Consider the following 25,068-nt stretch of genomic DNA (forward strand, 5'->3'; position numbering starts at 1 on the left):
TGGAGTGTGACCGCGTATATTTGAGCCTCATTTCAATTATAAAATACAAAACTGTGTCAAGACCCATTTATTAAACTTTTTTTTAAAACGCACACACCCCATGTGCAGATATATTTGTGTAAATATAATTTTATCTTGCGTTCCTAATTAACAGCATGACATTGCAAACAGATAATGCTGAGGACGTTATTTTGCAAAACTAGTGGATTTCTGCTCTTATCTGGAGTAGCAGTACTGAAAGGAAATAACAAACATCTTCTAAATGATAGCACAGTTCACTCATGGAAAGTCTAAGTGGCCACGAGGACTCATAAGACAAACACAAAGTGCTCTAATGTCTTCTATCCAGTCTCTTAATGTCACAGGCAAAAGTTCTGGACCCGGGTAGTTTTAGCTATTCTCCTTCACTCTCCTCCAAGGACAAATACAAGCAGAAAAAGGCCTCCCCCTGATCTGTATTCTGTCCCGCCTGACCCTCCCCGCTGAGGACTTCTTTGAATCGCTCTTTTGCTGCTCCTCAGGAGTCAAAGTCAATGGGGAATGTGCTGGCACTCAGCACCAAGGGCAACAGAAGGGTTGTTCAACAGCATGAGAAGTGGCATTACAATGAAGAGGCGGAAGCTTCATTCTGAAAGCCGATCTGCGCACGACTTCTTCGTGGCCGATCCGAACGCGAGACAAGTGATGAGACGTGAATTCAGCCACACACCTGCTTGCCATTAGACAAAGTCTTTCAGAGATTCTGGACTTCCTGTGGTCGTTGCTTTTGTTTCCATTATCACAGAGGTATTTTGCAAATTTAATAGCTTAGGAACAATTGTGTGTAATCACTAGCAGCAGACAACAATATTTACTCTGGCAGGATCCCAACGTGAATCTGAGAGTCATTTAATTTCACTGGGGCCCGACGAATGATAAATGCACATTGTGGAAGTAAATCTCAGCACCAATCAATGCAGCAGCGAGCGGTATAGTTTAGTTTCGGTACTTGGAGATTAAAAAAAAGGGAAGAAAAAAAACAAAGAAACAAAACAGAGCTGCGTGGGAGATGACAGAAATAAAGGCGCGCTTATCCAGCACTCACAGCGCCAATGAAAGTCAAACAAAAATCAATGTGGAAAGGTGCGTTTTTTAGGTGATTTGCCATGTTGACGTGTGACAGAGGAGATTTGTCCAATCCAAACCAGTGAAGCACAAAACAACACCAAAAAACGTTTCCGCCGTACAGTTCTTATAACTGGGAAATTATCTATGGAGGCCAAAGAGTTTTTGTAGTACCACCATATTGCTGTGAAGGCTGACATTTTACTTTGAAAGTCTACGGGGATTGACTTGCTTGTGTAGCAAGGCTCAAGTGGTCATTAAAAGAAACTGTCAGGTTTGGTAACTGCAGCTTTAACAGCTTTAACTTGGAGTAATTGTTTTCTGTACAGCTTTCAGTGTCTTGTGTCGTTGCGGAGGAATCATGGAGTGCTCTTTAAAAAAGTGTTGTGGGAAGGGGTTTGTGGGAAGTCTTAAATGGGTTCTTTTAAGGTCTGGCCACAGCATTTCAGTCAGTTTCAGGTCAGGACTCTGGCTTGTTGCAACTTTGATTCGTCTTTAGCTATTCTGATGTAGATTTGCTGCTGTGTTTGTTCTGTTGCATGAACTATTTTCAGCCAAACTTTAGCCAACAGCTGGCCTAACATTTGTCTCAGAGGACCTCACGGTCAACTTGAAGACAGCAAGACGGCCAGGTCCTGTAGCTCCAAGACAATCCCAAATCATGACCCCCTCCATCACTGTCCTTCAGAGGTGGTATGAAGTGTTTGCGCTGTGCTGTGTTGTAACACTACATAACAAACAACTCCACTATTTGATTCATTCAGATGCAATTGAACAGCCGTGCTGCTGTTCTTAAAAGATAAGGGGGAACACTTCCAACTTCTAAGTGAGACCTGCAGAGTCACAGTCAAACCTTGGGGGGGATTTACATGGATGTACACTCCTGGGAAGATTGTGGCATTGTGTTAACACACATCTGAGTGCACCATACCAGCAAACTGAATGCTCCTTACAAAGGCTGCTTTTATAGAGGTACTTAGTTTTATACTAACTACACCCTTGACTGCAAAGTCATGTGAAACCTTCTTTTTCACATGACCATACTTTTGTATCTGTTAACCAATTCTACTGCGAGCCTAGTCCTTTTGTCTTTAGATTGCTAATCTAAAGCAGTTAAGATGGCTACCAACACTGTACAGGTGAAATGAAGGCCATTTCTCACTCAGACAGCTTGACAGAGAACCGCAGGTGATTGAATTCCCCCTGTACTGTAAATCAGGAGTATTGGAGTAATGGCAGTGATAAGTCCAGGAAGTCAATTAGGCTAAGCTAAATGTATCATTCTCACAGTAGACAGACCAAGAAAATGCCAGTTATTTTATAGTTGAATTTTGATTATTAATCAAAGTGGTTGAAGTAATTTCTCAAGTTATTATGATAGTTTCTTTCAATAATGTCTAGGATCAAGGGAAATGAAGGTAAGTAAAATCTGCACAGTCTATTAAAGTGAGAATAAATAGATATGGTTTTACTTCTGTAAATCTGTATAAGTAACATACGTGTAGAATTCTAAGGGTATATCTGACCTTATTTTCTGAGCCTTTTCTGTCATGACAGCACTACTTAGTCATTTTCCCTTCAAAATTTCAAATGTCATGCTTTACAGTCAGTTTAGCAAAAGTGCGACAGTGTCAGTAAAAGATGCCCTGCGGTTGTGTTTCCACGGGGGCTTTTCTTATACCCACATTTACATTCCCTTAGTAAGTAGATGGAATTGCTTCTCGGTTGCATCAGCAACAGAGACTTTGACTGCAGCAGCAACCCTGAACAGACACAGAGTATTAACTATGTCTTTCTAAAAAAAAAAAAAAAACTAAAAAAAACCCACTCAAAATAAAACTTTAAAACTTTTAGTGCATGTTCACTTACACCACACACGGACGGAACATTTGCTCAAACTTACAATATGCTCTCTTTAAGATGACAAACCATCTATAATCACCTTACATACACTTGTGTCACGGTCCACTTTGCTAGAGGACACTGCTTTAATTAGAAAGTCTGCAGGCTTTTCTCCCAGCTTCATGAAATATTTCCAGTCAGGACCCCTTGACACAAGTGACTACCACTGCAGAAGATAAGTCGTTACAGTTACACCAATTCCGTGCCTATGTGCACATGCACTACAGCACTGTATGAAGAGTGCGCAGGAAAAACCGGGGCCGTGCCGATGCTTTCAAAGGTGAAAAAATAATTAGAAACTGCAGCGAATGCTTTTCTGCAGCTGTCAGCATAATCAGCATAGAGGGAAATCACAGCCCGCCTACTCATGATACTTGACTCTGAACATGACTAACCGGGACAATGAAACAGACGAGACTAAGGTTGGCTGGAGAAGACAAAGAGAAAATGGCTCACAGGGAACAATATGTTGATACGAGTTAAATCACACTGTGGTTCATAAAACTTGGCTGAGCAAAGGGCGGAGTGGGAATAGAGGCAGACGCTTTTCAGCAACTTGGAACAGCGAGGCTCAGATGGAGCTGCTCACTCACTGCTTTAACACCATTGTCTTTTATCAGCTCCTCACAGTAGCTGACGAGCCAGCCAGATCGACACGGTGAACAGTCATGTGTGTTGGAACTCGGACTAACTAGTGATGGAGGCATTTTGAAAGTCACTTCTGTTTGTTATGGAGAAGTGATTCTTAATGCAAACAAGTGCTGATGAAATAATGAGCAAGAATATTCTTAAGGCCTTCTTGTGTAATTGTTGAGCGTCGTTTTACTCCCATCACACCCAACCAGTCGCAGCACAAGGCTGCCCCTCTTCTGAAATTTTGTTCTACTGGACGTTTCTTCCTGATAAAAGGGAGTTTTTCCCTCCTACTGTCGCCAAGTGCTTGCTCACAGGGGGTTGTTTGATTGTTGGGGTTTTCTCTGCATTATTGTATGGTCTCTACCTTACATTATAAAGCACCCTGGGGTGATGACGTAAAAAAGAAAAGAAACGACTGAAACTCTGGAATTTTTCATGCAGTTATCTGGACTTCAACTCACTTATCTGAGAAATACATATGCTGAGTCGTGAAGGGACTATTTTTACTCTGATAATGAGTAATTGTTCACAGCAGGCTAATGTTTTACAAAGGGGCTATTAGGTAATTGTTACATAGATGCTTACCATCTTTGGGGTTAAGGAAAGAGACCTGTGGCAATATGATGATGTCACCATGACCTTTCTCACACTGTGATTAAAGATAGCCTCATGTGAGTCACACTGACAGAAGCAGGCTCACAGAAGACAACACCCTGGGACCCCTCTCATTACATCTTCTGTTCTGCTAAAAATAAATCAGCTTGTTTGGTGTGGTTTGCCATCTAGCAATAATAGTGCATTGTGAAGGATTAACAGGATCGCTGACACCTATTGAAGTCCAACATGATCACCCTGGCTGTTAATTGTAATGTTAGAAAATGACTTTTCAGTGTTGCCTCAGCCAAGGCAGCTCACATTCTGGTAATTTTTAAGGGAACAGCATTGTATTTTGTATAAATTCAATTTTAAATGTAAAATCAGAAAAGGGCAGCATGACAGATGTTTACTTTTATTATGCAACATTATGTAGGAGTAGGTCATGGATAATAGCCACTGATTTGGAAATAATTGGATATGAATAACTTGAGTTCATTGTTTATTATTATGACTGTAGATTTCTAATGAACTAAGCAGCTCATTCTCATTCTTTTTATGAAGATATAACACATTTTGGGGTCAACCGGAAAGAAAGGCAGAGAAACGTAAAGGTTAGGTCAGAGGTCAGATGTCAGATGTGGTCAGTATCCAGTATCATTTACTAAATGTTAGTAATACAAACTAAGTCAGCAGAATTTTAACCAGGTTTTAAAGATAAAATACATTTTATGAAAATTTGACCTTATTTAACCTTGAAGAAAATGTCAGAGGTCCGAAGTAATGTGACATTTAAAATCCTGATGTATCATTCCCTATATGTTGTCAAAACAAACATTAGCAGTAAAAAGCTCTATATAACATTATTATCACTTTTTAAGTCTTTATACACTACCTTCAATATACACCACACTTGCAAAAATCATAGTTTTAAGGATTTTTGTCAATTTTTGACCAATAAATAATTAAGCTGACCTTGCAGGCCTTGGTGGATGTAAGCCAAAATTTAGAGCATTATTAAACATGACCCCACTCTACACCCCTGCCGAGCTATCTTGTTTACAGACAGAAAGTTGAGATGCATGCACACGCTACCAAAAACATAACCTCCAAGGTGAAAGGTAATTAAACAGTTTGCATATTCACTTTTACATTGCTAAAGCCACGCCAATCTCTCTGCACATGTTTCTGAAATTCCTATGAGTTGATACCGATGCCACAATACTGAAGCAAAGATGTTCTTGCTCCCTCTAACAGAGTGTGCGGACGAAGACGGATGAGCTCTCTGGCTCCAGAGGCCACCTGGCTGCATCCATCCGAATAGATCAGAGTATCGCTCTTCTCTTCTTTCTGCCCTCTGACCAAGCATTACCTGTTGAAACATTGAGCTGTGAGGTGAGAGGTCACACTAATAGCCTCACTCCATCTTCCCTCTCCTGCTCGATTTCCTCCATCTCTGTCCCATCACGCACTCTCACACTTTCTTTTCCTCTATGTTCTCCCTCCTCCTTTTCCTCCTTTTCCTCCTTCTGTGACACTTTGGCCTATTGATGTGGATGGAGGAGAGGTCATTAGTTGATCCATGCTGTCACAGCTATCAGACCCATACACGGATAGCAGCGGGTAATCACCCTAAGTACATACCAGCAGAAGCCGAAAGCCTTTATGTACACCAAGGGACATCGGTGCCGTTTTTCAGCAGTGTTCCACCATGTTCCACAAGGGATTCCTTCATTAATGCTATTGATCAGCGCATTTAGTAGATTGACTTTATGACAATCTCTTCCTTGTAGGGAAACACGGCATCAAGACGTCTGGTATATGAAGAGCAGCTACTAAAGTGTGAGACTTATAGAGACACGTGGAGATGATCAATGCTTTCCATGGACACAAGAACAGAACCTTTAACATCCAGTCAATTTCTTATATATTTAGAATCCTGGCTGAAGGTCCCTATAACCACATACTGGCAAATGTGTGTCTATTATACACGTATGCTTGGAAAACTAAGGTGATGACAGCTTAATGCTAAAACATCAATTTATGGAAGTCATTGCTACGGCAAAGACTGTCTTCAATACATCGTCTGACTACCACTCTGCGACATATTACCACGAAGCAACTAAAAGGTTTTTCTTTTCTAGAGGTCAAGCCATCGATGGTGTTGAATGAAGAACAGCACTCACATCCAAGGCTTTTATTTAGCCTGCAGATGGCATTTCAGGGAACAGCATCAAAATCACATCAATATTTTTTCCACACAAACAGCAGCCAGAGTAGCTCAATATCCAGAAGCAGTATGTTAAAGAAAAAAAAAGTACTTTCACTTGATTCATTGTAACGGGTTGGTTTATAACATTAGTTTGTACTTTATACACAAATTAGAGTTACTGTGTGGTACTTTTTATGATTAGAGTCTCCCTTTCCCACAATATCACACAAATTATACTTTAAATACAAGACTGCTGATATGCACAAGTGTTTCTAAAAGTAAAACTTCCTTCACCCCCATAATTGTCGCCAATTACCACGCTCATGTTTTTTCATAACTTAAAGGTGATATGTCACGCAAAACTTTCTTTGGAAAAACATCTTGAAAGTGCATCTTGCAAATACTGCTGCCTTTTATTTATTTATTTTATTTTTTACAGAATACATTAAAAAGATTGCCGCTAAACTTACGCTCATGCCACTTCAAAAGAATAAGCACAGCAAAGCAGAGAAAAGGGTCAAATTTCAGGGTAACACTATATACACACACTGATTTTAAAAAGAGCTCGCTATTCTTCTGACAGGTGAGCATAAAGAAAGGATGACTTTTTTATAGGATTTTTAATCACTAAAGGGTAAAATAAACTTCTACAAGTACCTTTTTTTGTTTGTTTTTTTTAATTTGGGTCAATGTGCCTGCAGGATTTTACACCCTTGCCTGCATCGCACACATTACATCCTGCAAACACCTTCTTTCCTGTGTGACAACAGCAGGACTCTGCTCGCCTGGTTCCCACCTCCAGTCTAACTCCACTACCTGTCCCTCGCTGCTAGGCATGCACTCAGTTTGGGTCAAAAAGCCACATGCACAGAAAGCATTTGTGCACGAGCCTTAATTTTCACCCCAGCGTGTGGATCCCACACCCGGTGGCACTTTTCAATTAGACAGAACGGAAAGGCAAAAGCTGGGTGTGATGCTAACGACCTTTGTGGCAAAACCCTGACTGTCGCTGTCACAGTATGCACATGCAGGAGATTTTACTTGGCTCCATATTTCCTTCTTGCATATTTCCTCTTTCCTTCTTTCTTTCCTACTTTTTTGTGTAAATGAGACGGCTTCTTTGATAGTTCTCTATTGCTTTACTTGGTAGATCTCTATCCCTTCACCTTTAGAGGGCAAAACATGGGCATGGGTGGAAGGATAGCATGAAAAAAAAGCAAAAAGTAGAGTGAAGAACTCATCTACTTTGAGCATGGAGTCAAGCAGAGTGCTTTATGTTCACCACCTGCTGACTGCAGATACAGCTTTTTGGCCATGATGTGTTCATGCACGTGTGAAGCTAACGCTGACAGCATCACAGAGCTGCACGGCTTACTGAAACAATCCAAGAATGGGACTACCTGGAACTATTGATCAGCTGAATTGCACACCAAGCAGACAGTCCTGAATGACAGCCCAAAATACTACAGGCAAGATCACAGCAAAAGTGTCCACATGATCAATGTAATGGCACTATACTAGCTTAATAGCACCTGTCTCCTGTGTGAGCATGTCTCTGCTGTTGCCATGATTATGATTCCTATAATTTCATTCAATTGCACCAATTACCCCAGAGACTCAAGGCCTTTTCCTCGTGTTTCAGAAGAAAGGCAGCCTGTGAATATTGGGTGTAGACTAGAGAGCCAGGTTTCTGATCAATACTTAAGGTAAGGTGAGATAAGGCATCTGAGGAGCATTGCAGCTATTTGCTCTTTTTTTTAACAGTACACAGAGAGCACGACAACAACAATCATGGCTTGGCAGAAATATGGAGTTTACATTTTCACTGAATTGACTTGCTGCCATCTGCAATAACTCGCAATCACAGTCAGGTCTTAATTCTTGAGCAGCAAAACCATTCCATCCCATTTACCTCTGTGTCTCGATTCATTTATAGAGGCGCAGGCAGCGTAATGCAGTGGAGCATCAGAGGAGAGTGCTTGATTTGGTTAGAGAGTTCCTTTGTTTGTCTTTTAAGAGATGGAATGCCTCAGAGTTTTGTCTGTAATCACCGTTTGCTCCAAAGGGGAATGCACAGCTCACATCAGTGGGTAGAAGCAGCTGCAGAGGTTCTGCGCAAGCGTGTAGTTCTTTTTAGTTTGTAGGTAATGCACTAAGTGCGCCGCACCATATCCCAAACTCCACACCTCTGGCCTTCATGATTCAGAAATTTAGCAGGTTAGATGCACTCAAAATCAAGTTGTCAGTCAAGCCCTGGCGGCTGTATGCTTGCTGACCTTGCTGAGCCAATCTCGATATCTGTCCCCTAACCACAACTGTCACATCTCACGCACCAGGCAATATGTCTGAGCCCCATATGAAATAACAAGCAGAAGAAGATGGAGCAAAAACAGCTATTCTCTGTCTAACCCGCAGACATTTACCATCAACACCGATGAATGCACTTCACTGTGACAGCTTCACACGTGTTTTCACAACACTATGCGTTGCCTTCATTTAAATTAAAGTAGGTAGCTGTTGTCTGCATGGCAGATGAATTTACGTGTGTAAGATTATTTCAGGAATATTTATGCTATTTGCCTCCAAAGTAAATAACGACACTGCTGACATTAAATCATTTCCAAGGTCATGAAGGGCAGTGGATAACAGTAAGCCATCGGCACTTATTTATGGACAAATCAGAGAGGACAGTGAAGCATCACTTCTTTTTACAGAATTAAAATGACATGAAATTTCTACCCTGGCTTTTTGTATTCTTACAGATGCTCACGCATTATTATGGATTGTGATTAGAGTATGACGTCAGTCTTATCCTGTTTTTTTGCCATCCAGGATCTGACTACCTCACTACACCTCAGGCGTTAACCCCCCACAAAATCAGCATGTACAAGGGAGAAAACTAGACACGGTTTTGCACTGGGATCCCATCAGCTGTGATGACTGTTAACAAACTGATTTTCTAAGTCATCAGTACAGAGCAGTCATTTCTACATGCTTACATGAGCACTCAACACTATAGTTCACAGTTCTGACGTTAGTGTTTTGACAAAAGTGGTCACAGACTGACAGACGTTTAAACATGAACCACTGCACTCAGTTCCTCAGCGACAGAGTGAGCAATCAGGAACAGTTTCCAATTACGACGCCCACTCACAACTAAAATAATATTCATGGGGCTGTCGGGGCAAATGAAAAAAAAAGAAGAAGATAAATGCATCATCTATCAACATGTCTTCAACATAACAACAAGTTTCAAAGTCAAGAGGGAATTGGGATTTCCCAAGTGTAAAGACAGGAGACTTGTCCAAGAAGAAATGCTCAGAAAAAAACCAAACATTTTCAGCTTGCGTATGAAAGGATTTTGGCTGGACAGATATTTTCCACTTGTATTGTATTTTTTTATTATTATTAATATTAATAAAATAAATAATCTAAGAAGATGCATTATATGGACAAAAGCACATTACACCTACAGAAGCTGCTCTACCATGGAAACACATACCTCGAAGCTCCTAGCACACTTTTGTGCTGATGTTAAGGCCAGAGGAGGTTTGGAACTGGCAACTTTTATGCACTATGAACTTGAGCACTCAGTGACCCCGCTCTCTAACATTACCAGGTCTGCAAATTTGTGGCAGTTACAGGGTGATTGGGGAATATCTGATTTTATAAAGCTGTAGCAATGGAACAGAAAACAGCTGAATTCAAAGAGGTGTGGCCTAATACTTTTGTCCATATGGTGTATGCTGTAGGTTTTAAGTATCCAATATGGTGCAACATACAATATGAGGTGTCGTTCAAGGACAATGTGTGACTGTGATTCATTATTATCAGGATGTCCAAAAAACTCACTGAAAAGCCTTCAGTTAATCCAAAATGCTGCAGCAAGAGTCCTGACAGGGACTAGAAAGAGAGAGCAGATTTCTCCTGTATTAGTTTCTCTTCATTGGCTTCCTGTTAAATTCAGAATTGAATTCAAAATCCTGCTCCTCACATACAAGGTCTTAAATAATCAGGCCCCATTTTATCTTAGTGACCTTGTAGTACCATATCACCCCATTAAAGAACTTCGCTCTCACACTGCAGGCCTACTTGTTGTTCCTAGAGTATTTAAAAGTAGAATGAGAGGCAGAGCCTTCAGTTTTCAGGCCCCTCTTCTGTGGAACCAGCTTCCAGTTTGGATTCGGGAGACAGACACTATCTCTACTTTTAAGATTAGGCTTAAAACTTTCCTTTTTGCTAAAGCATATAGTTAGGGCTGGACCAGGTGACCCTGAATCCTCCCTTAGTTATGCTGCAATAGGTGTAGACTGCTGGGGGATTCCCATGATGCATTGAGTTTTTCCTTTTCAGTCACCTTTCTCACTCACTATGTGTTAATAGACTTCTCTGCGTTCAATCACACTTGTTATTATCTCTGGCTCTCTTCCACAGCATGTCTTTTATCCTGTTTTCCTTCTCTCACCCCATCCAGTCGTAGCAGATGGCCCCGCCCCTCCCTGAGTCTGGTTCTACCAGAGGTTTCTTCCTGTTAAAAGGGAGTTTTTCCTTCCCACTGTTACCAAAGTGCTTGCTCATAGGGGGTCATATGATTGTTGGGTTTTTTTCTGAATGTATTATTGTAGGCTCTACCTTACAATATAAAGCGCCTTGAGGCGACTGTTGTTGTGATTTGGCGCTGTATAAATAAAATTAAATTGATTTGAATTGAACTCTATGATGGAGTACCATATTTATTGTAGCACTTCTTCGGAGCTACATGTCTTTTCACAGCAGCTGTGTTGTGTTGCAAAAATAAATAGGAATAAATGTTACTGCGCAGTAGACTTAAATAACAGAATTTTGTCAGTTTAAAAGATGAAGACATGTCAGAGAAAGTAGACATGGGTTAACGAGGACGTGACTCAGAGGCAGCCCGAAGACACAGAAGAAAAGGAAATGGCATATTCTTGCAGCGAGACAAGCCGAGTCAAAGATCTGAGACTCAGCTGAGCTTTAGCTGTGATAACTTACTGCTTTAGCACCTACTCCGCCCCCACCTCGAAAACTTTTCCACTTGGCTCATTTGACTCCCACTCTTCAGAATGAGATGAGAGCTACACACCCTTGAGGTTTCAATCGCCCAAAAAAAAAAAAACATTTCCATCAGTGCCCCCACAGTTTTGCTTCTCATGATCAGAGCAGTGTTCTGAAAAACCTGCACTGGAAAAGCCAGTGGAATAAATAAGTCAAAGTAAGAGAAAAACCCAACCAATTTGAAAACATCTGATTGGGGCTGGAGGAGAAAAGCATGATGAAAGAGTGGAAAAAAAGAAAGAAGAGGAGACAGAGGGAGCGAGAGTGTCAGGGGCAAGCCCTATTGATCTGAAAGCTTAATTAACCATCAGATGCTTCTGACACAGTCTCTGATCTTCTATGATCAGTGGCAGTGTGGCACCACTCTTGGGGTGGGGATGGTGGGGAGGTTATAGAAAAGAAACAGGAGAATGACTGAGAGAAGGGCAGAAAGGAAGAAAGAGTAGATCAGTGATAGATTACAAATTCACTTTGCAGAGTGTACAGAAGGATGACGGGGTGATAGGTGACAAAGGAGAAAGACTAAAGACAAAGAGATCATGAGGAGACAGTTGATTGGGCAAGGAGGAGACAAAAGGGCAAGAAGCATAATATGGATAAAGAAGATAATGTGAGGGAAAAGCGAGTTAAGGAAGGTGAGAGTGAAAAAGAGGTGTAAAAAGGAATGAAGGATGAAAAATGCTGTAGATACATTTGCCTAAACTTCATCATTTCCCAGAATAACGCCCTCCCCACACTGATGCAGTCACCTTCAGCTTCTGCACGCACGCATATGAGAAAGGTCTGCTGATACTGAGATGACAGCAGTGATTACTCGAGGATTGAATTGCCAATTCTAATACATCTGAAGAGCCGAGATCTCAGCCTGGTGATGTCATCTGGGCAGAATGGAAATTGACCCAAGTGAAACCAGTCAGGAGCGAAGTGAAGGTGGGGAGGATTGAGTCTGACATTAATCCCTGGGAGGTTTAAAGAGTGAAACAGCACACCTTGGAATGTGATGTGGGGGGTGAGGGTGTGAAGGCGATGCATTTCAGAGGTGCTTTGGCTAATGTTAAAATTGATCTGGGCATGTCAGAAAATACATTCAGTGTACATGAGGTTAACAACTCAACCCGAGTTCCCATCAGGGTAAATCAGGAGAGCTTGGCCAAAAAATAAATCCAATTTGTGGAGTAATTTCTATCTAGCAGAAGGTGAAAGAGACATAAAGGTGAAGAAAGGGAAAATGAAATAAACGTGTTGACATGTTACACTCACCAATGCGTCCGATCGTATTAGCTCGTGGAGTGGAGACGCTGTCTGGGCCCTCTGTGGTTTCATAGAGAGAGTTGGAGATCCGTCGTTCATGGCTCTCCAGAATAGAGTTAAGAGGATGCTCCAAAAATGAAGGGCTGCCAGGGACTTCCTACATGGACCGGGGAGAAAAGACTTGCTTACAACTCATCAGACAGACAAACAATCACACTGCCTAATCTAAACTAGTAACGTGCAGATTTAGGTTTCAAATACATTCTAAATCTGTGACTTTTTTGGATCATGTATTGTATTTACAGTATTCGTAAACTGAAAAAAGAAACTGAGTCAAATTAGTATTTTTTTTTTTGTTGTTGTTGCTTTTTCTCATCAAATACAGGACAACATGCTAACAAGCGTGAACAATCAAATGCTGCAATGCTGCAATGTGACAAAGAAGGAGCTACCAATCACCATCTTAGTTTTAACCAGTTTTGGGTGTAACACATTCAAAGTAACTCTTAACTGTAATGTAACATGTTACTGTACTAAACTGAGTAATTAAATTCATCATAGTAGTTACAATTATGTCATTACTTGAGTTACAAAGGTTCTTCGGTTATCTGTACACCACAAATAGAAAGAAAAATTTTTTTTCTCTTCCTGCGCACTTATGCTACAATCAGTTAACACAACTTCAGCACTTTGCGATCATCTGCACAGACAGCATGCTAACGCTAAGCTAGCCCAGAATCCGGAATTTTGTGTTTGCACGTGGAACTATAGCATATGGTTTATGTTACATGACAACATGTTTCAAGTCGTTTTACAGAGTAACGCTAAAGTAATGTAACAAGTGATTTAACAAAGTACTTTTTCCATCAAGTAAATAAATACTCTACTGAATAACTTTTAAGAAAAGCAACAGATAATGTGTAAAATATTACTTTTGAGCAATGACCCCAACATTGGTTTTAGCATATCAGTGTTCGCTAACTAGCTAACTAGGATTAGCACGAAACACAAAGTGCTATGTAGCTATGTAATACTTCTGCAGGTATTTTGTCATTAGCAAACTCTGATAAGCACTAAAATTTTTTATTTGATATTGATGCTAAGATCACCGCTCACATTTATCATAGAAAGATATTTCATTACATAAAAACAGTCAGAAGGAACAACTTGTACTTTTAAACAATACATTTTAATAAAGCTATAGGTCATTTTTTTTAACTATAGAAGAATGTAAAGTAAACTGAAAAAGATTTCCATTGTTGCAATGTTTAAATTGTGTCTGAAGCCAGTGCAGTGCTGCTGTTTACGACCAAATCCAATATAATTATTGCTACAATATCAGCAGCCAAAGTGGGCATAGTGCCTTGCAATGCATGTGAGATAATACTCCACCAGTATTATTCCTTCTATTTCAGTTTGTGAATATAGGATTACAAGGTGATACACACATGGTGTTCACATAAAAATGGGTCAGTAGAATGGATCCCAGTGCTGTGCCACCAATACACCAAAAACATAGAACCGGTGCTTCAGTATCAATCTCAGGTTACATCTCGGTATTTTCTGCTTCAGCAGTGTGAAACGGGTCGTGCAGTAGTCAGAGCTGGATAAAGCTCAATGGATTTCCCATAGGCCAATAGATAGCTCTCTCTAACAATGAGCCCTAGTAAATGGACCAGTGACATTTGCCACATGGTCAATGTGCTGCACTGGTGGTTATTGAGCCCACTCACAGTCAGTGTATGTCAGTCTTGACAGCTGAACATGGTTAGTGGCTCGTCTGGGACCAGTGTACACAGATATTCTTGAGTATTCAAGAGCCAACAGCCTGTCAAACGTGGTATTTTGGATAGAAACAACCAAACCAAGAGTTTGGGAGTAGATAGGGAAAAATAAAAAGCAGATAGAAGAAAATAAAACCTGGGTATTAACCTAATTTCTCACAGTTCTTTATAGCAGCTTGTGGGCAGCCAGGGGAATCCACTGGAAAAGAACTCTCTGTACAGGACCTATTACAGATAGCTCCCTTGCAGCTAGACAGTCCAGCGTGGCTCAACTCTATACTCTAAAGCACGCTTTAAACCAAGAGGCCCCAGCTAATATTGATGTCTCACAACACTCTGCTGGCTCCCGGCCAAGAAAAAGGGGAGTAAAAATGTAACAACAAGAGCAGCAGGGAGACAGAGGAGCAGGATGGAGACGAGGGGGAGAGAAAAGAAGAGGATGTGCTGCTGAGGCTTTTGTGAACAAATGACAGGTTTTACAAAAAAAAAAAAAGGGAGAATTATTGGGTGTGGGAGCTGCGGCCCTGGTGAATTGTGGGTGCAGTAAAAATCACATCCTTGCGGGAGCTGTGCGTCCTGGGAGATGCATACCGGGGTAGAAGGACTTATCGGCTGTTTAATATAAATGAGAGGTTTAATGAGGTTGAAAGCACAAGACTTTATCGGGACAGCGTGTTGATAAGAGAAGATGTCAGAGTGAAGCGTGCACGAGTGCGCGTGAAACAGGGGTGGGGGGGCTGGGTCAACGCAATTACAATCAGAGCCGCGGCCACTGCCAGCCTTTTAATAAAAAGCACGTCCCTAGATGATTCAGACTCAATAAGGTTCAAATTGTTGAAATGAAGATTTATTTAACTCGCTTTTCTCTCCTTTATTCAGCCACTCTGCACTTTTTAATCTGTCTCAGATCAGCCAGAGACTTGTCATGAGCTTGACAGAATTAAGATGGAAGGTTTTGGGTAAGAGGTAGGTGGAAATATGTGGAAAGATTGGAACAGAGAGAGCAGCTAAGGACCAAAGTGATATGAAAACTATGTACAGAAGGCACTGAGTGGAATAGATCTCAGAAGGAATACCAAGTCCCCTCTATCTCTAAGAGCCGGACAGGTTTATGTGAAATGTATTTACTGGCTTCTATGGCAAACAGACATTGGAATAAACATAACACAAAGTCAAAATTGCAGCAATTTAATCTTTGTGTATTCAGTATTAATTAAATCCGCTTCTGTGCATGCTAATGCTTTAGCCCCGGCTGCCTCTGCTAACACACTTGTGAATATTTAGTGGTGCAGGTTTCTACGAAAAGCTGTGACACGTTCATGCACAGTTTGCCACCAACTAATATTCCGTTGTCAAGATATCCTGTTGTGATGGGCAATTCTGGAAACATTCTGATAATGAAATGGAGAAAGAAAACTGCTTTGTGATATCACAGCAAGCCGATTTATTCTAACATCAATTGGGCAACTTGGCAAAGACGCCGATTTCTTTATTTTAATTTTTGGGGGGGTTTGTTTTTTCTAAAGGTGTGCTTGCTCCTTTAAGTCTTTCAGTGATGTTTAGCCCTTTCTTACCACCGGGTCTCATCATATTATCACGTTTTTAATGTGTTTTAATCTAGTCATTTTCAGAGTGGATTATCGTGTTGACAGAGGGAGAGGGCAGAGCTCTGCGACTTACACTGAGATCGGGAGCTGCTCCCCTCCCGCTGGACTCGCTAAACATGCACGTGCGTTTGTGTGTTCAAGGCAATGCTTTAATGTGCAGTGCACTTGCATATCTGCGTGTGTGTGTGTCTGTGTGTTCTAAATACATCTGTGGGAAGTGCAGACTTGTGCACAAATGTTGTTTTTTTTTTTGCCTGCACATCAGCATCTCCCTGACCTTGAGTACTCAGTAAGGGAGAAGAAGCAGTGTGTTGACAGGCATGGTCTTAAGCTGTCAACCAAGGCTAATAATGTCTAGTCCATGGCCATTTCCTGGCCTTCTATCCTGGTCTCAGCCTGTTGCCGGGGCCCTAATCCAGTCAACCTCCACCATAATGCTGTAATTACAATTCTTAAGCTGCTGCATCCTGCCCCAGGCACAACTCACCTCTCTGCTGGCTAGATATACCCCACTTTCATTAGCTTCTCACATCCACCTAGAGCCTTAACCTAATGCCTGTGCCTCCCAAAGTGGACTCGCAAGTCTTTTAGGACTTCTTAGCAAAACTTCAATTTCACCAAAGTATGACACAGATAGAAAACCAGCACAGCAGTGAGGTATGTGAGAATAACACCTGCTCAGGTTTAACTGTTAAGCCACTGCTCTGTCTCCAACTGCAACATAATAAAGGTCTTGTCTTGTTGCCTAGCGAACCATCTATCACCACAAACTCCACCTACAGGCTGCACTCAAATACTGTGAGACTTTAAAGCTCTTTCCTCTCACACTGGATGCAGCAAGAATACAGGAGAATACATGTCGTGGTTTTCTGTTACATACATTTCAAGCATGTATGGAAGTTGTGCAGTGCCTGCGAGTGCTGTCCACTTGAATGCTGTATGAAAGCAGTTACAGCAAAAGTTTCATAGTAAAACAAAGTAGTTTTGTACTTGAAAAACAAATAGGCCCTTTTCACATTAGCTGTTTTGTCATGCAGTCATTGGAGGGTAAACACAGGTGTAATTATTAACATTAATTAGATCGGCAGAGGCCAAGGCCCTGGTGCTGTGATGGCTCACTGGAATGGTTAGGAAACAATAAATAAAACAGCGTTAATTAACTGGATTGTTTACATTAATGTTTACCGTGTTAGGACGTGTCAGAATGGTCCTTCAGTGAACCAGCAAATTAGCAATAAAATAAATACAATTGTGTCATAATAAGCTGTCAGTGTGTCTGGTGATGAAAATATAAATTGCAGGTTGGTACATGGAGGTTTTTAGCATTGTGTTTATACTACTTAAAGTACAGGCAACAAGTGTTCAGAGACTTAAATTTAACAATTAGCCTGAACACAATCTTTCTGATTGAAAGGTGTCAGAATACACAATGCATTGCAATTTGTTCCGTATGGGTGCCCATGCTGGGCCCTGTCTACCGCTGAAAGCGCCAACAAAGGTCACAAGATCTGGATCATGGAGCAATAGAGCAATCATGCTTTCTTTTATATCACGTGCAAACTCAGGTGTGTGTGATGCTTACTTGGAAAGCCAGTGGAGGCAACGTGATGTTCTGTGATGTTTTGGGCAATATTCTTCTGGGAAACCTTAGGTCCTACTATTTATTTGGATGTTACTTTGACACGTACCACTTACCTATGCAGACTGTGTACACCTTTTCATGCAAACAATATTCCCTAACGGCTGTGGCCTCTTTCAGCAGGATATTGCACGCCGTCACAAAACAAAAAGGGTTTGACAACGAGTGTAAGGTGTTGACCTGGCCTATAAATTCGCCAATTCTCCATGACAAACTAGTCTATGGAGGGCCCACCCCACAACTTAAATCATCTGCTGCTAACATCTTGGTGAAGAAACCAGTCCATGCCTCGATGGGCCAGGGCTGTTTCGACAGCAAAAGGTGAATATTAGGCAGGTGCTGTCAACTCATCTGTCACAAGAAAAAGGTAGGGTTAGATGAAACTTAAGATCTCTAGCTCACTAGCAGTCCAACAGAAATGACAAAGCATTCGTTGTTTTTTAAAATGATCAAAGCTTTTACATACTGTATTTACACTTAACATTCTCCTCACACACATTAATAACTTTTTTGTAGCTCTACACTGAAAACCACATGATTACTCATACCAAGCAAATAAGCTTCCATTGACTTTTCTTTTATTCAACAGGATTTATAATTGCGGGTCACAACCGGTCTGTATAGGATGAGGTTCTATTCACATTTGTCAAGTTCAATAACAGTTCAAGAATCTCATACATAACTCATACCCGAGCACTATGCTGTGAAGTGAAAGGCGTACATCTGTGTATTTGTATTTGCATACAGTTACATATGTTGCTCAACAATACTTGAGTTTTCAGAAACTAAGCACACACTTCACCTCCACAGTCCTCAGCCATGCCCAAGCAGCCCACTCAACCGCTAGATTCAATATATTATTCTCTCAATTGGTCCTATTGAGTTTCCCCTGCCGCTCCTAAATGAGTTAGTCCTTAGAGAGCAGGCCGGGAATGAGGGCCCGGCAGCGCTGGAATTGCATTTCTGCTGCTCTGTGATCCGCTTTTCTCAATTTAGTCACTGTGTCATTGCAAACTCCATCTCCCAGAGTGCACTGCTCTGTGCCCTCACTTTATCCCTTCCCATGAATCACTCCCATTTGCTATGACAACAGGTGAGCTCTAGTTCCTACATGTCACTATCTAACTTGAATTCAATCAGTCCATACGAGTGGCCAGAGGGTTGGTCAACACAAATTTCCCTCCCTTACTCCTGCCTCTTTTGCGGGGCCAGAATCTCATTGTCTTAAGGTCTCTCCCAGCAGTGGTCAGCTCAATACTAATAAAACCATAATTTACTAGGCTGGGGCTCTGATTGATAGCTCTCTCAAGGCTCTATCGATCAGCCCTTCTCTCATCCGACTGAGCGTCTTTTGTTAGGACCAGCCACTTCCTTCCCCCTTGTCTCTTTGCATAAACCGTCTCTTAGTGACTAACAGCAATACTATTGGAATGGATTACAAACAGGCCTATTGGCATGCTGAGGACATTGTTTTGGTGCTCTTTCACTTACAGAATCAGCTGTTATATGCAGTCTCTTCACAGATTTAATTGAGTTACTATGGCTATGAGTCCTTATGACGCAACAATGTTAAGGTGAAAGCATGAAGTAAAGTCTGCGCCACATTCATCTCACTTCTGTGCCGTCTTCTATCTCTTATCAATAATAAAACAGTGTTTTTAGCTAGCCCATTACTGTCTCTGGCCACATTCTCCAAATAAAGACAAGAGTCATAGCAAACAAACCAATTTATGAAGAGGTGAGGTCATTCTTGCTGTTGCTCAGCAGAACCCTTTCATGAGAAAATTGCATTAATTGGATTCAAACCAATGTGCGTAAAACAGACAATGGCTGAATATACTGCCTCTTTTGTGTATTTGCCATGCGTGCTTCCCTTCTTTGGATACAACTGAATAAAAGAAGTTGTGAAAAGATCCAAATTCGTGCAAATAATAAAGATCTTTTACAAGAATACAAGCAGCCTAATAACGTGCCCTTAAACTACCAACATTATTAGCATGTCAGAGGTCAAAGAATCTAAGCGACCTCTGTAGGTGTAGCTGCAAGGCTAAACCTGGGCCCTATTTGAACAGAAGTGCTGATCAACAGAGCATAAACACAATCTGACTTCCAAGATTAGTATGTAATGGTTGCATAATATGCAAGTATGCCAACAGAGGACAACTCATGATGAGCACTCATGATGTAAAAAAGAAACATAAAGAAAAAACCCAAGAGAAGTTTGTCTAAATGAATGTTGACAAGTCACAGTGCACCCGGGAGAATGTTGCTTGGACTGACGAAGCCAAATTTTAGCGTTTTAGTCACACCTCAGCTCCGTTTCTACAACAACGTTCCCATTTCACCCATGCCATTTCCATTTTATTACATTTCTAAACATAATAGAATATCTGGAAAAAACCCACATGCCTGCTCTGTTTAATATAGCACGTTTAATATGGTGGTTGCCAGTTTTGTATTAATCACGTCTGGTGGAAAACTCCCACCCACCCTCCCACCCCTCCCCACACTCCTCGCATTGCCCTTTCATCATTATGCATCATTCTGCTATAAAGCCTGCCACATTTCTTCCATTTAAGCGCTGATGTTGATTAGCTGTCATGCATGTCAGGATGTCAGTGTAGTAAATGTTGGGATTACTCATGGTTCATTTGTCGAGGAACAGCAAAAAACAGAACGTTGCTGTATACGAGGTGAAATGTTAATGGCTCAAGAAACGGGGAACACGGGAAACCAGAAAAGCATTTCTCAGGTACCTAAATGCACTCGGCCAGACACTGCAGCGATTGTCCCACACGGTATATACGCAACCAGAGGTGCAAGACTGTAAAGTGTATCAAGAGGTCAAAATATAGGGAATGCTTTACATAAACCTTTATATTTATATCTATGCAGTGTTGACAGAAAGACACTAAAGACAGCTAGAAATATTTTTATTATGTCTCCTGAATTCTGTGATCGAGCTCCACAATGTAAAAATAGCTCATTCTGATTTTCAACTCAGCCTGTAGATGCAAAGAATGAGCAAAGTCTTACCCGACAAACATAGAAAACAAAGGCACAAATGATTTTGTGGTGAAGTATCTTGTAGAAGAATGTTTTTGTTGCCCTGATTAATGCAGCGCTTTACCAGCAAATTGTCATAGACCTGTCACGAAGGATTGGTGGAAAAAAACAAAACAACGCGACTGCCAGTCTGTCAAAAAAAAAAAAAAAAAAAAAGCCCATGTCTGCAGGAGATCTCAGTCATAAATAACATCACAAATGCACAGAGAGGCATAATATGTCATGTGATGAATTACAAATCAGTGAAACTAAACCAAACCGCATGCATGCTTATCATCAGCCTGTCAGCTTTTAGACACCTGTGTGATAAATATCTTAGAAATATCATGATGTGCAAAGGCTGTTGGAACACACAGAAACAGACATTTACCTCTAAGTTAACTTTCTTAAACACAATATTTGAGTTTGTGCATGTTGGACATTATATAGCACTAAACTACAACAACAGTCACCTCAAGGCACTTTATTTTGTAAAGTAAAAAAACAACATATACATAGAAAACCCCAACCATCAGACAAGAACCTATGAGCAACCACCTTGGGGACAGTGGGAAGGAAAAAACCCCTTTTAACAGGAAGAAGCCTCTGGCAGAACCAGGCTCAGTCAGGGAGAAAGGACAGAAGACACGCTATGGAAGAGAGCCAGAGGTTAACAATAACTAATGATTAAATGCAGAGTGGCCTATAAACACAGAGTGTACTGTCAAGACTTAAGTGAAGAAGAAGCATTCATTGCATCATGGGAAGTCCCCAGCACCTTAGATCTTTTGCAGCGTAACTAAGGGAGGATGCCTGATCCAGCCCTAACTCTAAGCTTTATTAAAAATAAAAGTTTTAAGTCTAATCTTACAAGCAGAGAGGATGTCTGTCTCCTGAATCCATTATGGGAGCTGGTTCCACAGAAGAGGAGCCTGAAAGCTGAAGGCTCTGCCTCCCATTCTACTTTTAATATCATAGCAACCCCAAGTAAACCAGCAGTCTGAGGGATAAGAGCTCTACTGCGGTGATATGGTACTATGAGGTCTTTAAGATAAGATGGGGCCTGATTGATTCACTGGCATTACATTAGTTAAGACTGGACTTTTCTAATAAACCTTTTTATGTAAAGGAGTTCTGACTGTGTTTAATAACAAACAGAGGTCTTTTTTGCCTGCTCCCATATTAATCAGTTTCTTTCAAGAGGAGGGCAGCTGATAAACTGAGGAACTTAACATGACATTCAATATCACACACAAACCAACTATGGTAGGTCTGTATGTTAGCTGTGTGATAGCTACATATGGGACTTTTCATACTCCATTTATTTCTATTTCCATTTGTTCTATGTATGAGGCACACTTCTCAACTAAGTCTACTCCAAATTTCTACATTCGTGCTGAACAACGCTCGGCTTTCCTCATTTTCGTCAGGGAAATAACCTCCATGCAAATAGAAAACTGTAATTGCAGGTTTCTCCTATCTAGTGTATAATTGCGATATCATTAACTTTTCTATGGTGAACAACTAATTTAAAAAGCGCACGCTTGGTTGTGCGTCAGACAAACGTGGCGATGGCGGGTCGTAATGAGACAACGGGACAGGGTTTGAATCAGACTGACAGAAAGTTGAAATCGCTCAGTCAAAGAAAGAGAGCAAACAGTGATCGCGGGAAAAGAAATTAGCGCACGAGACTGAGGTTTGCCACTCGGGCATCAGTCTGCACGCTTAAAGACAGAGAACACTCGGCAAGAGTGGCTGAATAAAAATAATGGAACTGAAATGACTTTTCGAAAATTTAATTGCTTAAACACATGTGACGATATATTAACAGAACTCAGATATAGAAAGAGAAATTAAACAGTCTGAAGCAGAGATGCAATTACAATGTTTCAAACATATTGGCTGTGACCAATCTTACTGCTTGACTATCTGGGGCAGAATGGTGGTTTTTCAAACAGAGGCTATCTGTGAAGCCAGAACAGAAGGATTAATTGTTCTGGTTCAGAGTGGCGGTGCATAGTGTCTGCGTGTCTGTGTGTTTGGAGGCGCATGTGTTTGTGTGTGTACTGCAGTGACTATATTATAAATAACACACTTTCTTCCTACCTGTCTCTTCTGTCTGGTCGCTTGTTAAATTCATTATCTGCTGGCATTAGGATTCACTTCCAAGACACGCCATTCTGAAAACTTTCATCAACTCTTCTAACGTCGACCTTTTTACGTCCGACTCCCTGCTTTGTTGAGTCACTGCTGTTCTGTGACCTGGCTGACTGAGTGTTCCCGGGCAAATTGAGATTGGTGCTTTAAAACTTGGATGGTTGCAGTAAAGTGTCGACACTTGTCATATTTTGAATCAGGCAAATGGAGACCTTCCGGGTTTGTGCTACATTAAAAATAGCCCCCACACAGAGCAGCCCACTGCTTTGTTAGACATGAATATGACCTTAATCATGCTGAAGGTTTTTTTTCCTCTATTCCAAGGTTGGGGGGGGGGGGGGGGGGGGGGGGTCTAATTTAACCCAAGACACAGGCTACTCATCGCTGCTGCTTTAATGGCGGTAAGAATAGACCAGGTTCTCCTCAGACATGGGATTAATCATGGGCCATCAGCAGCATGAACCCGCCTCCTGAAACACTCGTCTTTGTCTTTGAAAGAATCTTTTTCTACATGGAACAAGCTCCAAGCCCTGCCACAAGAAAAAAAGGATTTCAGGAAGACCTTGGGCAATTTAATTGTGTGCATGTTTTAGATCTGCAACTGCCACACTGTGTTTCATATTTCCATTAAGGTGCTTCATGTTTGGGTCCTCATCAGTTAAAAGATTTTTGGCTACATTACATGAAGGAAAATGTGTCTGGTGTAGTTTTTTTGGCCCCCCAAGCAGCAATCCAAACAAGCTTAAGCCACTGCTGTGTTTTACCAAAAACTTCCCTCACTTCAGGCCAGCGGACAAAGCAAGGTGGTGATGAAATCAATGCAATTTTCACAGACTGGGGTGGCCTGGATATAGTGCACCCACTGAAGCCCCCCGCTGCCTCAACCACCACTCTGATGCATTAGGCTGCGCTGTTCAGCTCCTCTCCCCTGCAGACAGTGATGGATCTGATTCATTTCAACGGTGGCCTCCAGTGCTCACTCCCATTCGGGCTGGGTGACAGTGGCAAACTGGCGCGGGCTCCCCGCATATCTGCTGGGCCGATACGGCTGAACATAGGGGGGGGGGGGACCAGGCTGCAGCTGGGAGCCTGAGTCAACATTTAACTTGCGCTTCTCTCACTTGAGGTTGAAATTCTTACACTTTACAAGCTTATCTTTTCTCCACTCAGAGTACATTAAAATAATCCTCCAGTGGCTTTAAGGCATCTATTCAAACCACGAAGCTCCCAGAAAACACTGCAGCGTATGGTTGCCAGTAATGGGACTTTGATAGATGGAATCTAAAATGTACCATTATATCTCCTTCTGGTTTAGTTTTCAGACACTCTTTGCTTCTTTGCAATGCTGTCACCGTGTTGTCTCATAGCAACTAATGTTTGAAATAAATACCGAGTGATATACAAACATAACTTCTCTCTAAATAGATTAATGTACAAATAGCATTTTTCATCTTTCTGCCTACAGAGTGCTAGTTTAATAATAAAAAGTGTAAACACACACATACACACACACACACACACACACACACATATACATATATAGCCATTTCTAATGACAGTAGCCCAGCTGTCTGCTTACTGTCAGTCTATCTACCTGTCTGCCTGCTGGTGAGAGATTAAAGACGACAGGAGAGTGACTGGACCGAAGCGATAGAACTCACTGAACCTTGGGGCTGAGGTTTCCCAGGAGGGACATGTGTCCTCTCTCTGTCTCGGTCAGGAGGCAGGATGGAGAGAGAGCGGGGAGAAGGAGGGGCGGCAAATGGGGGGTGTGGTGGTGAGGAGAAATAAAGCCAGGCAAAGAGCAGGTTGTGTATATTGGACAGTGGCATGAACTGTAACGCTGCAGTAAAACAAATGCGGCGTCATTCAGATAAATTCAGCTGCAGTTTTCCCTGAAATGTCTAAAAATTTCCACCTGTTAAGACTATGGAGAACCACAGGCTGGAGCAAGGGAGGCGAAAACTGAACATGGAAACGAAAGGAAAACAACTGCATGAGGTAGGAGGGGCTGCTAGAGAATGCTTAGCGGATGAGGGGTTACCAGAGAGGGTGAAGGAC

At 41.5% G+C, this 25,068-nt stretch overlaps 1 protein-coding gene and 1 long non-coding RNA gene across 4 annotated transcripts in view; both read right to left on the reverse strand.

Moving 5' to 3' along the window:
* LOC120725743 (partitioning defective 3 homolog) overlaps positions 1-25,068 on the reverse strand; it is a 340,776-nt gene that overhangs the window by 128,627 nt on the left and 187,081 nt on the right. For all 3 annotated transcript variants that reach the window (XM_040018776.1, XM_040018775.1, XM_040018777.1), the window contains exon 15: positions 12,785-12,932. In XM_040018776.1, the coding sequence (XP_039874710.1) occupies positions 12,785-12,932 (148 nt within the window). The remainder of the gene's footprint in view (positions 1-12,784; positions 12,933-25,068) is intronic.
* Positions 86-10,367, reverse strand: LOC120725757. Its single transcript, XR_005694205.1, has 2 exons — positions 2,929-10,367; positions 86-2,889 (listed from the first exon to the last, which is right to left on the reverse strand). It is a non-coding gene; the product is annotated as an uncharacterized LOC120725757 (long non-coding RNA).

Source organism: Simochromis diagramma, unplaced genomic scaffold, assembly GCF_900408965.1.
Source record: "Simochromis diagramma unplaced genomic scaffold, fSimDia1.1 OVJJ01000717.1, whole genome shotgun sequence".
Taxonomy (NCBI): Eukaryota; Metazoa; Chordata; class Actinopteri; order Cichliformes; family Cichlidae; genus Simochromis; species Simochromis diagramma.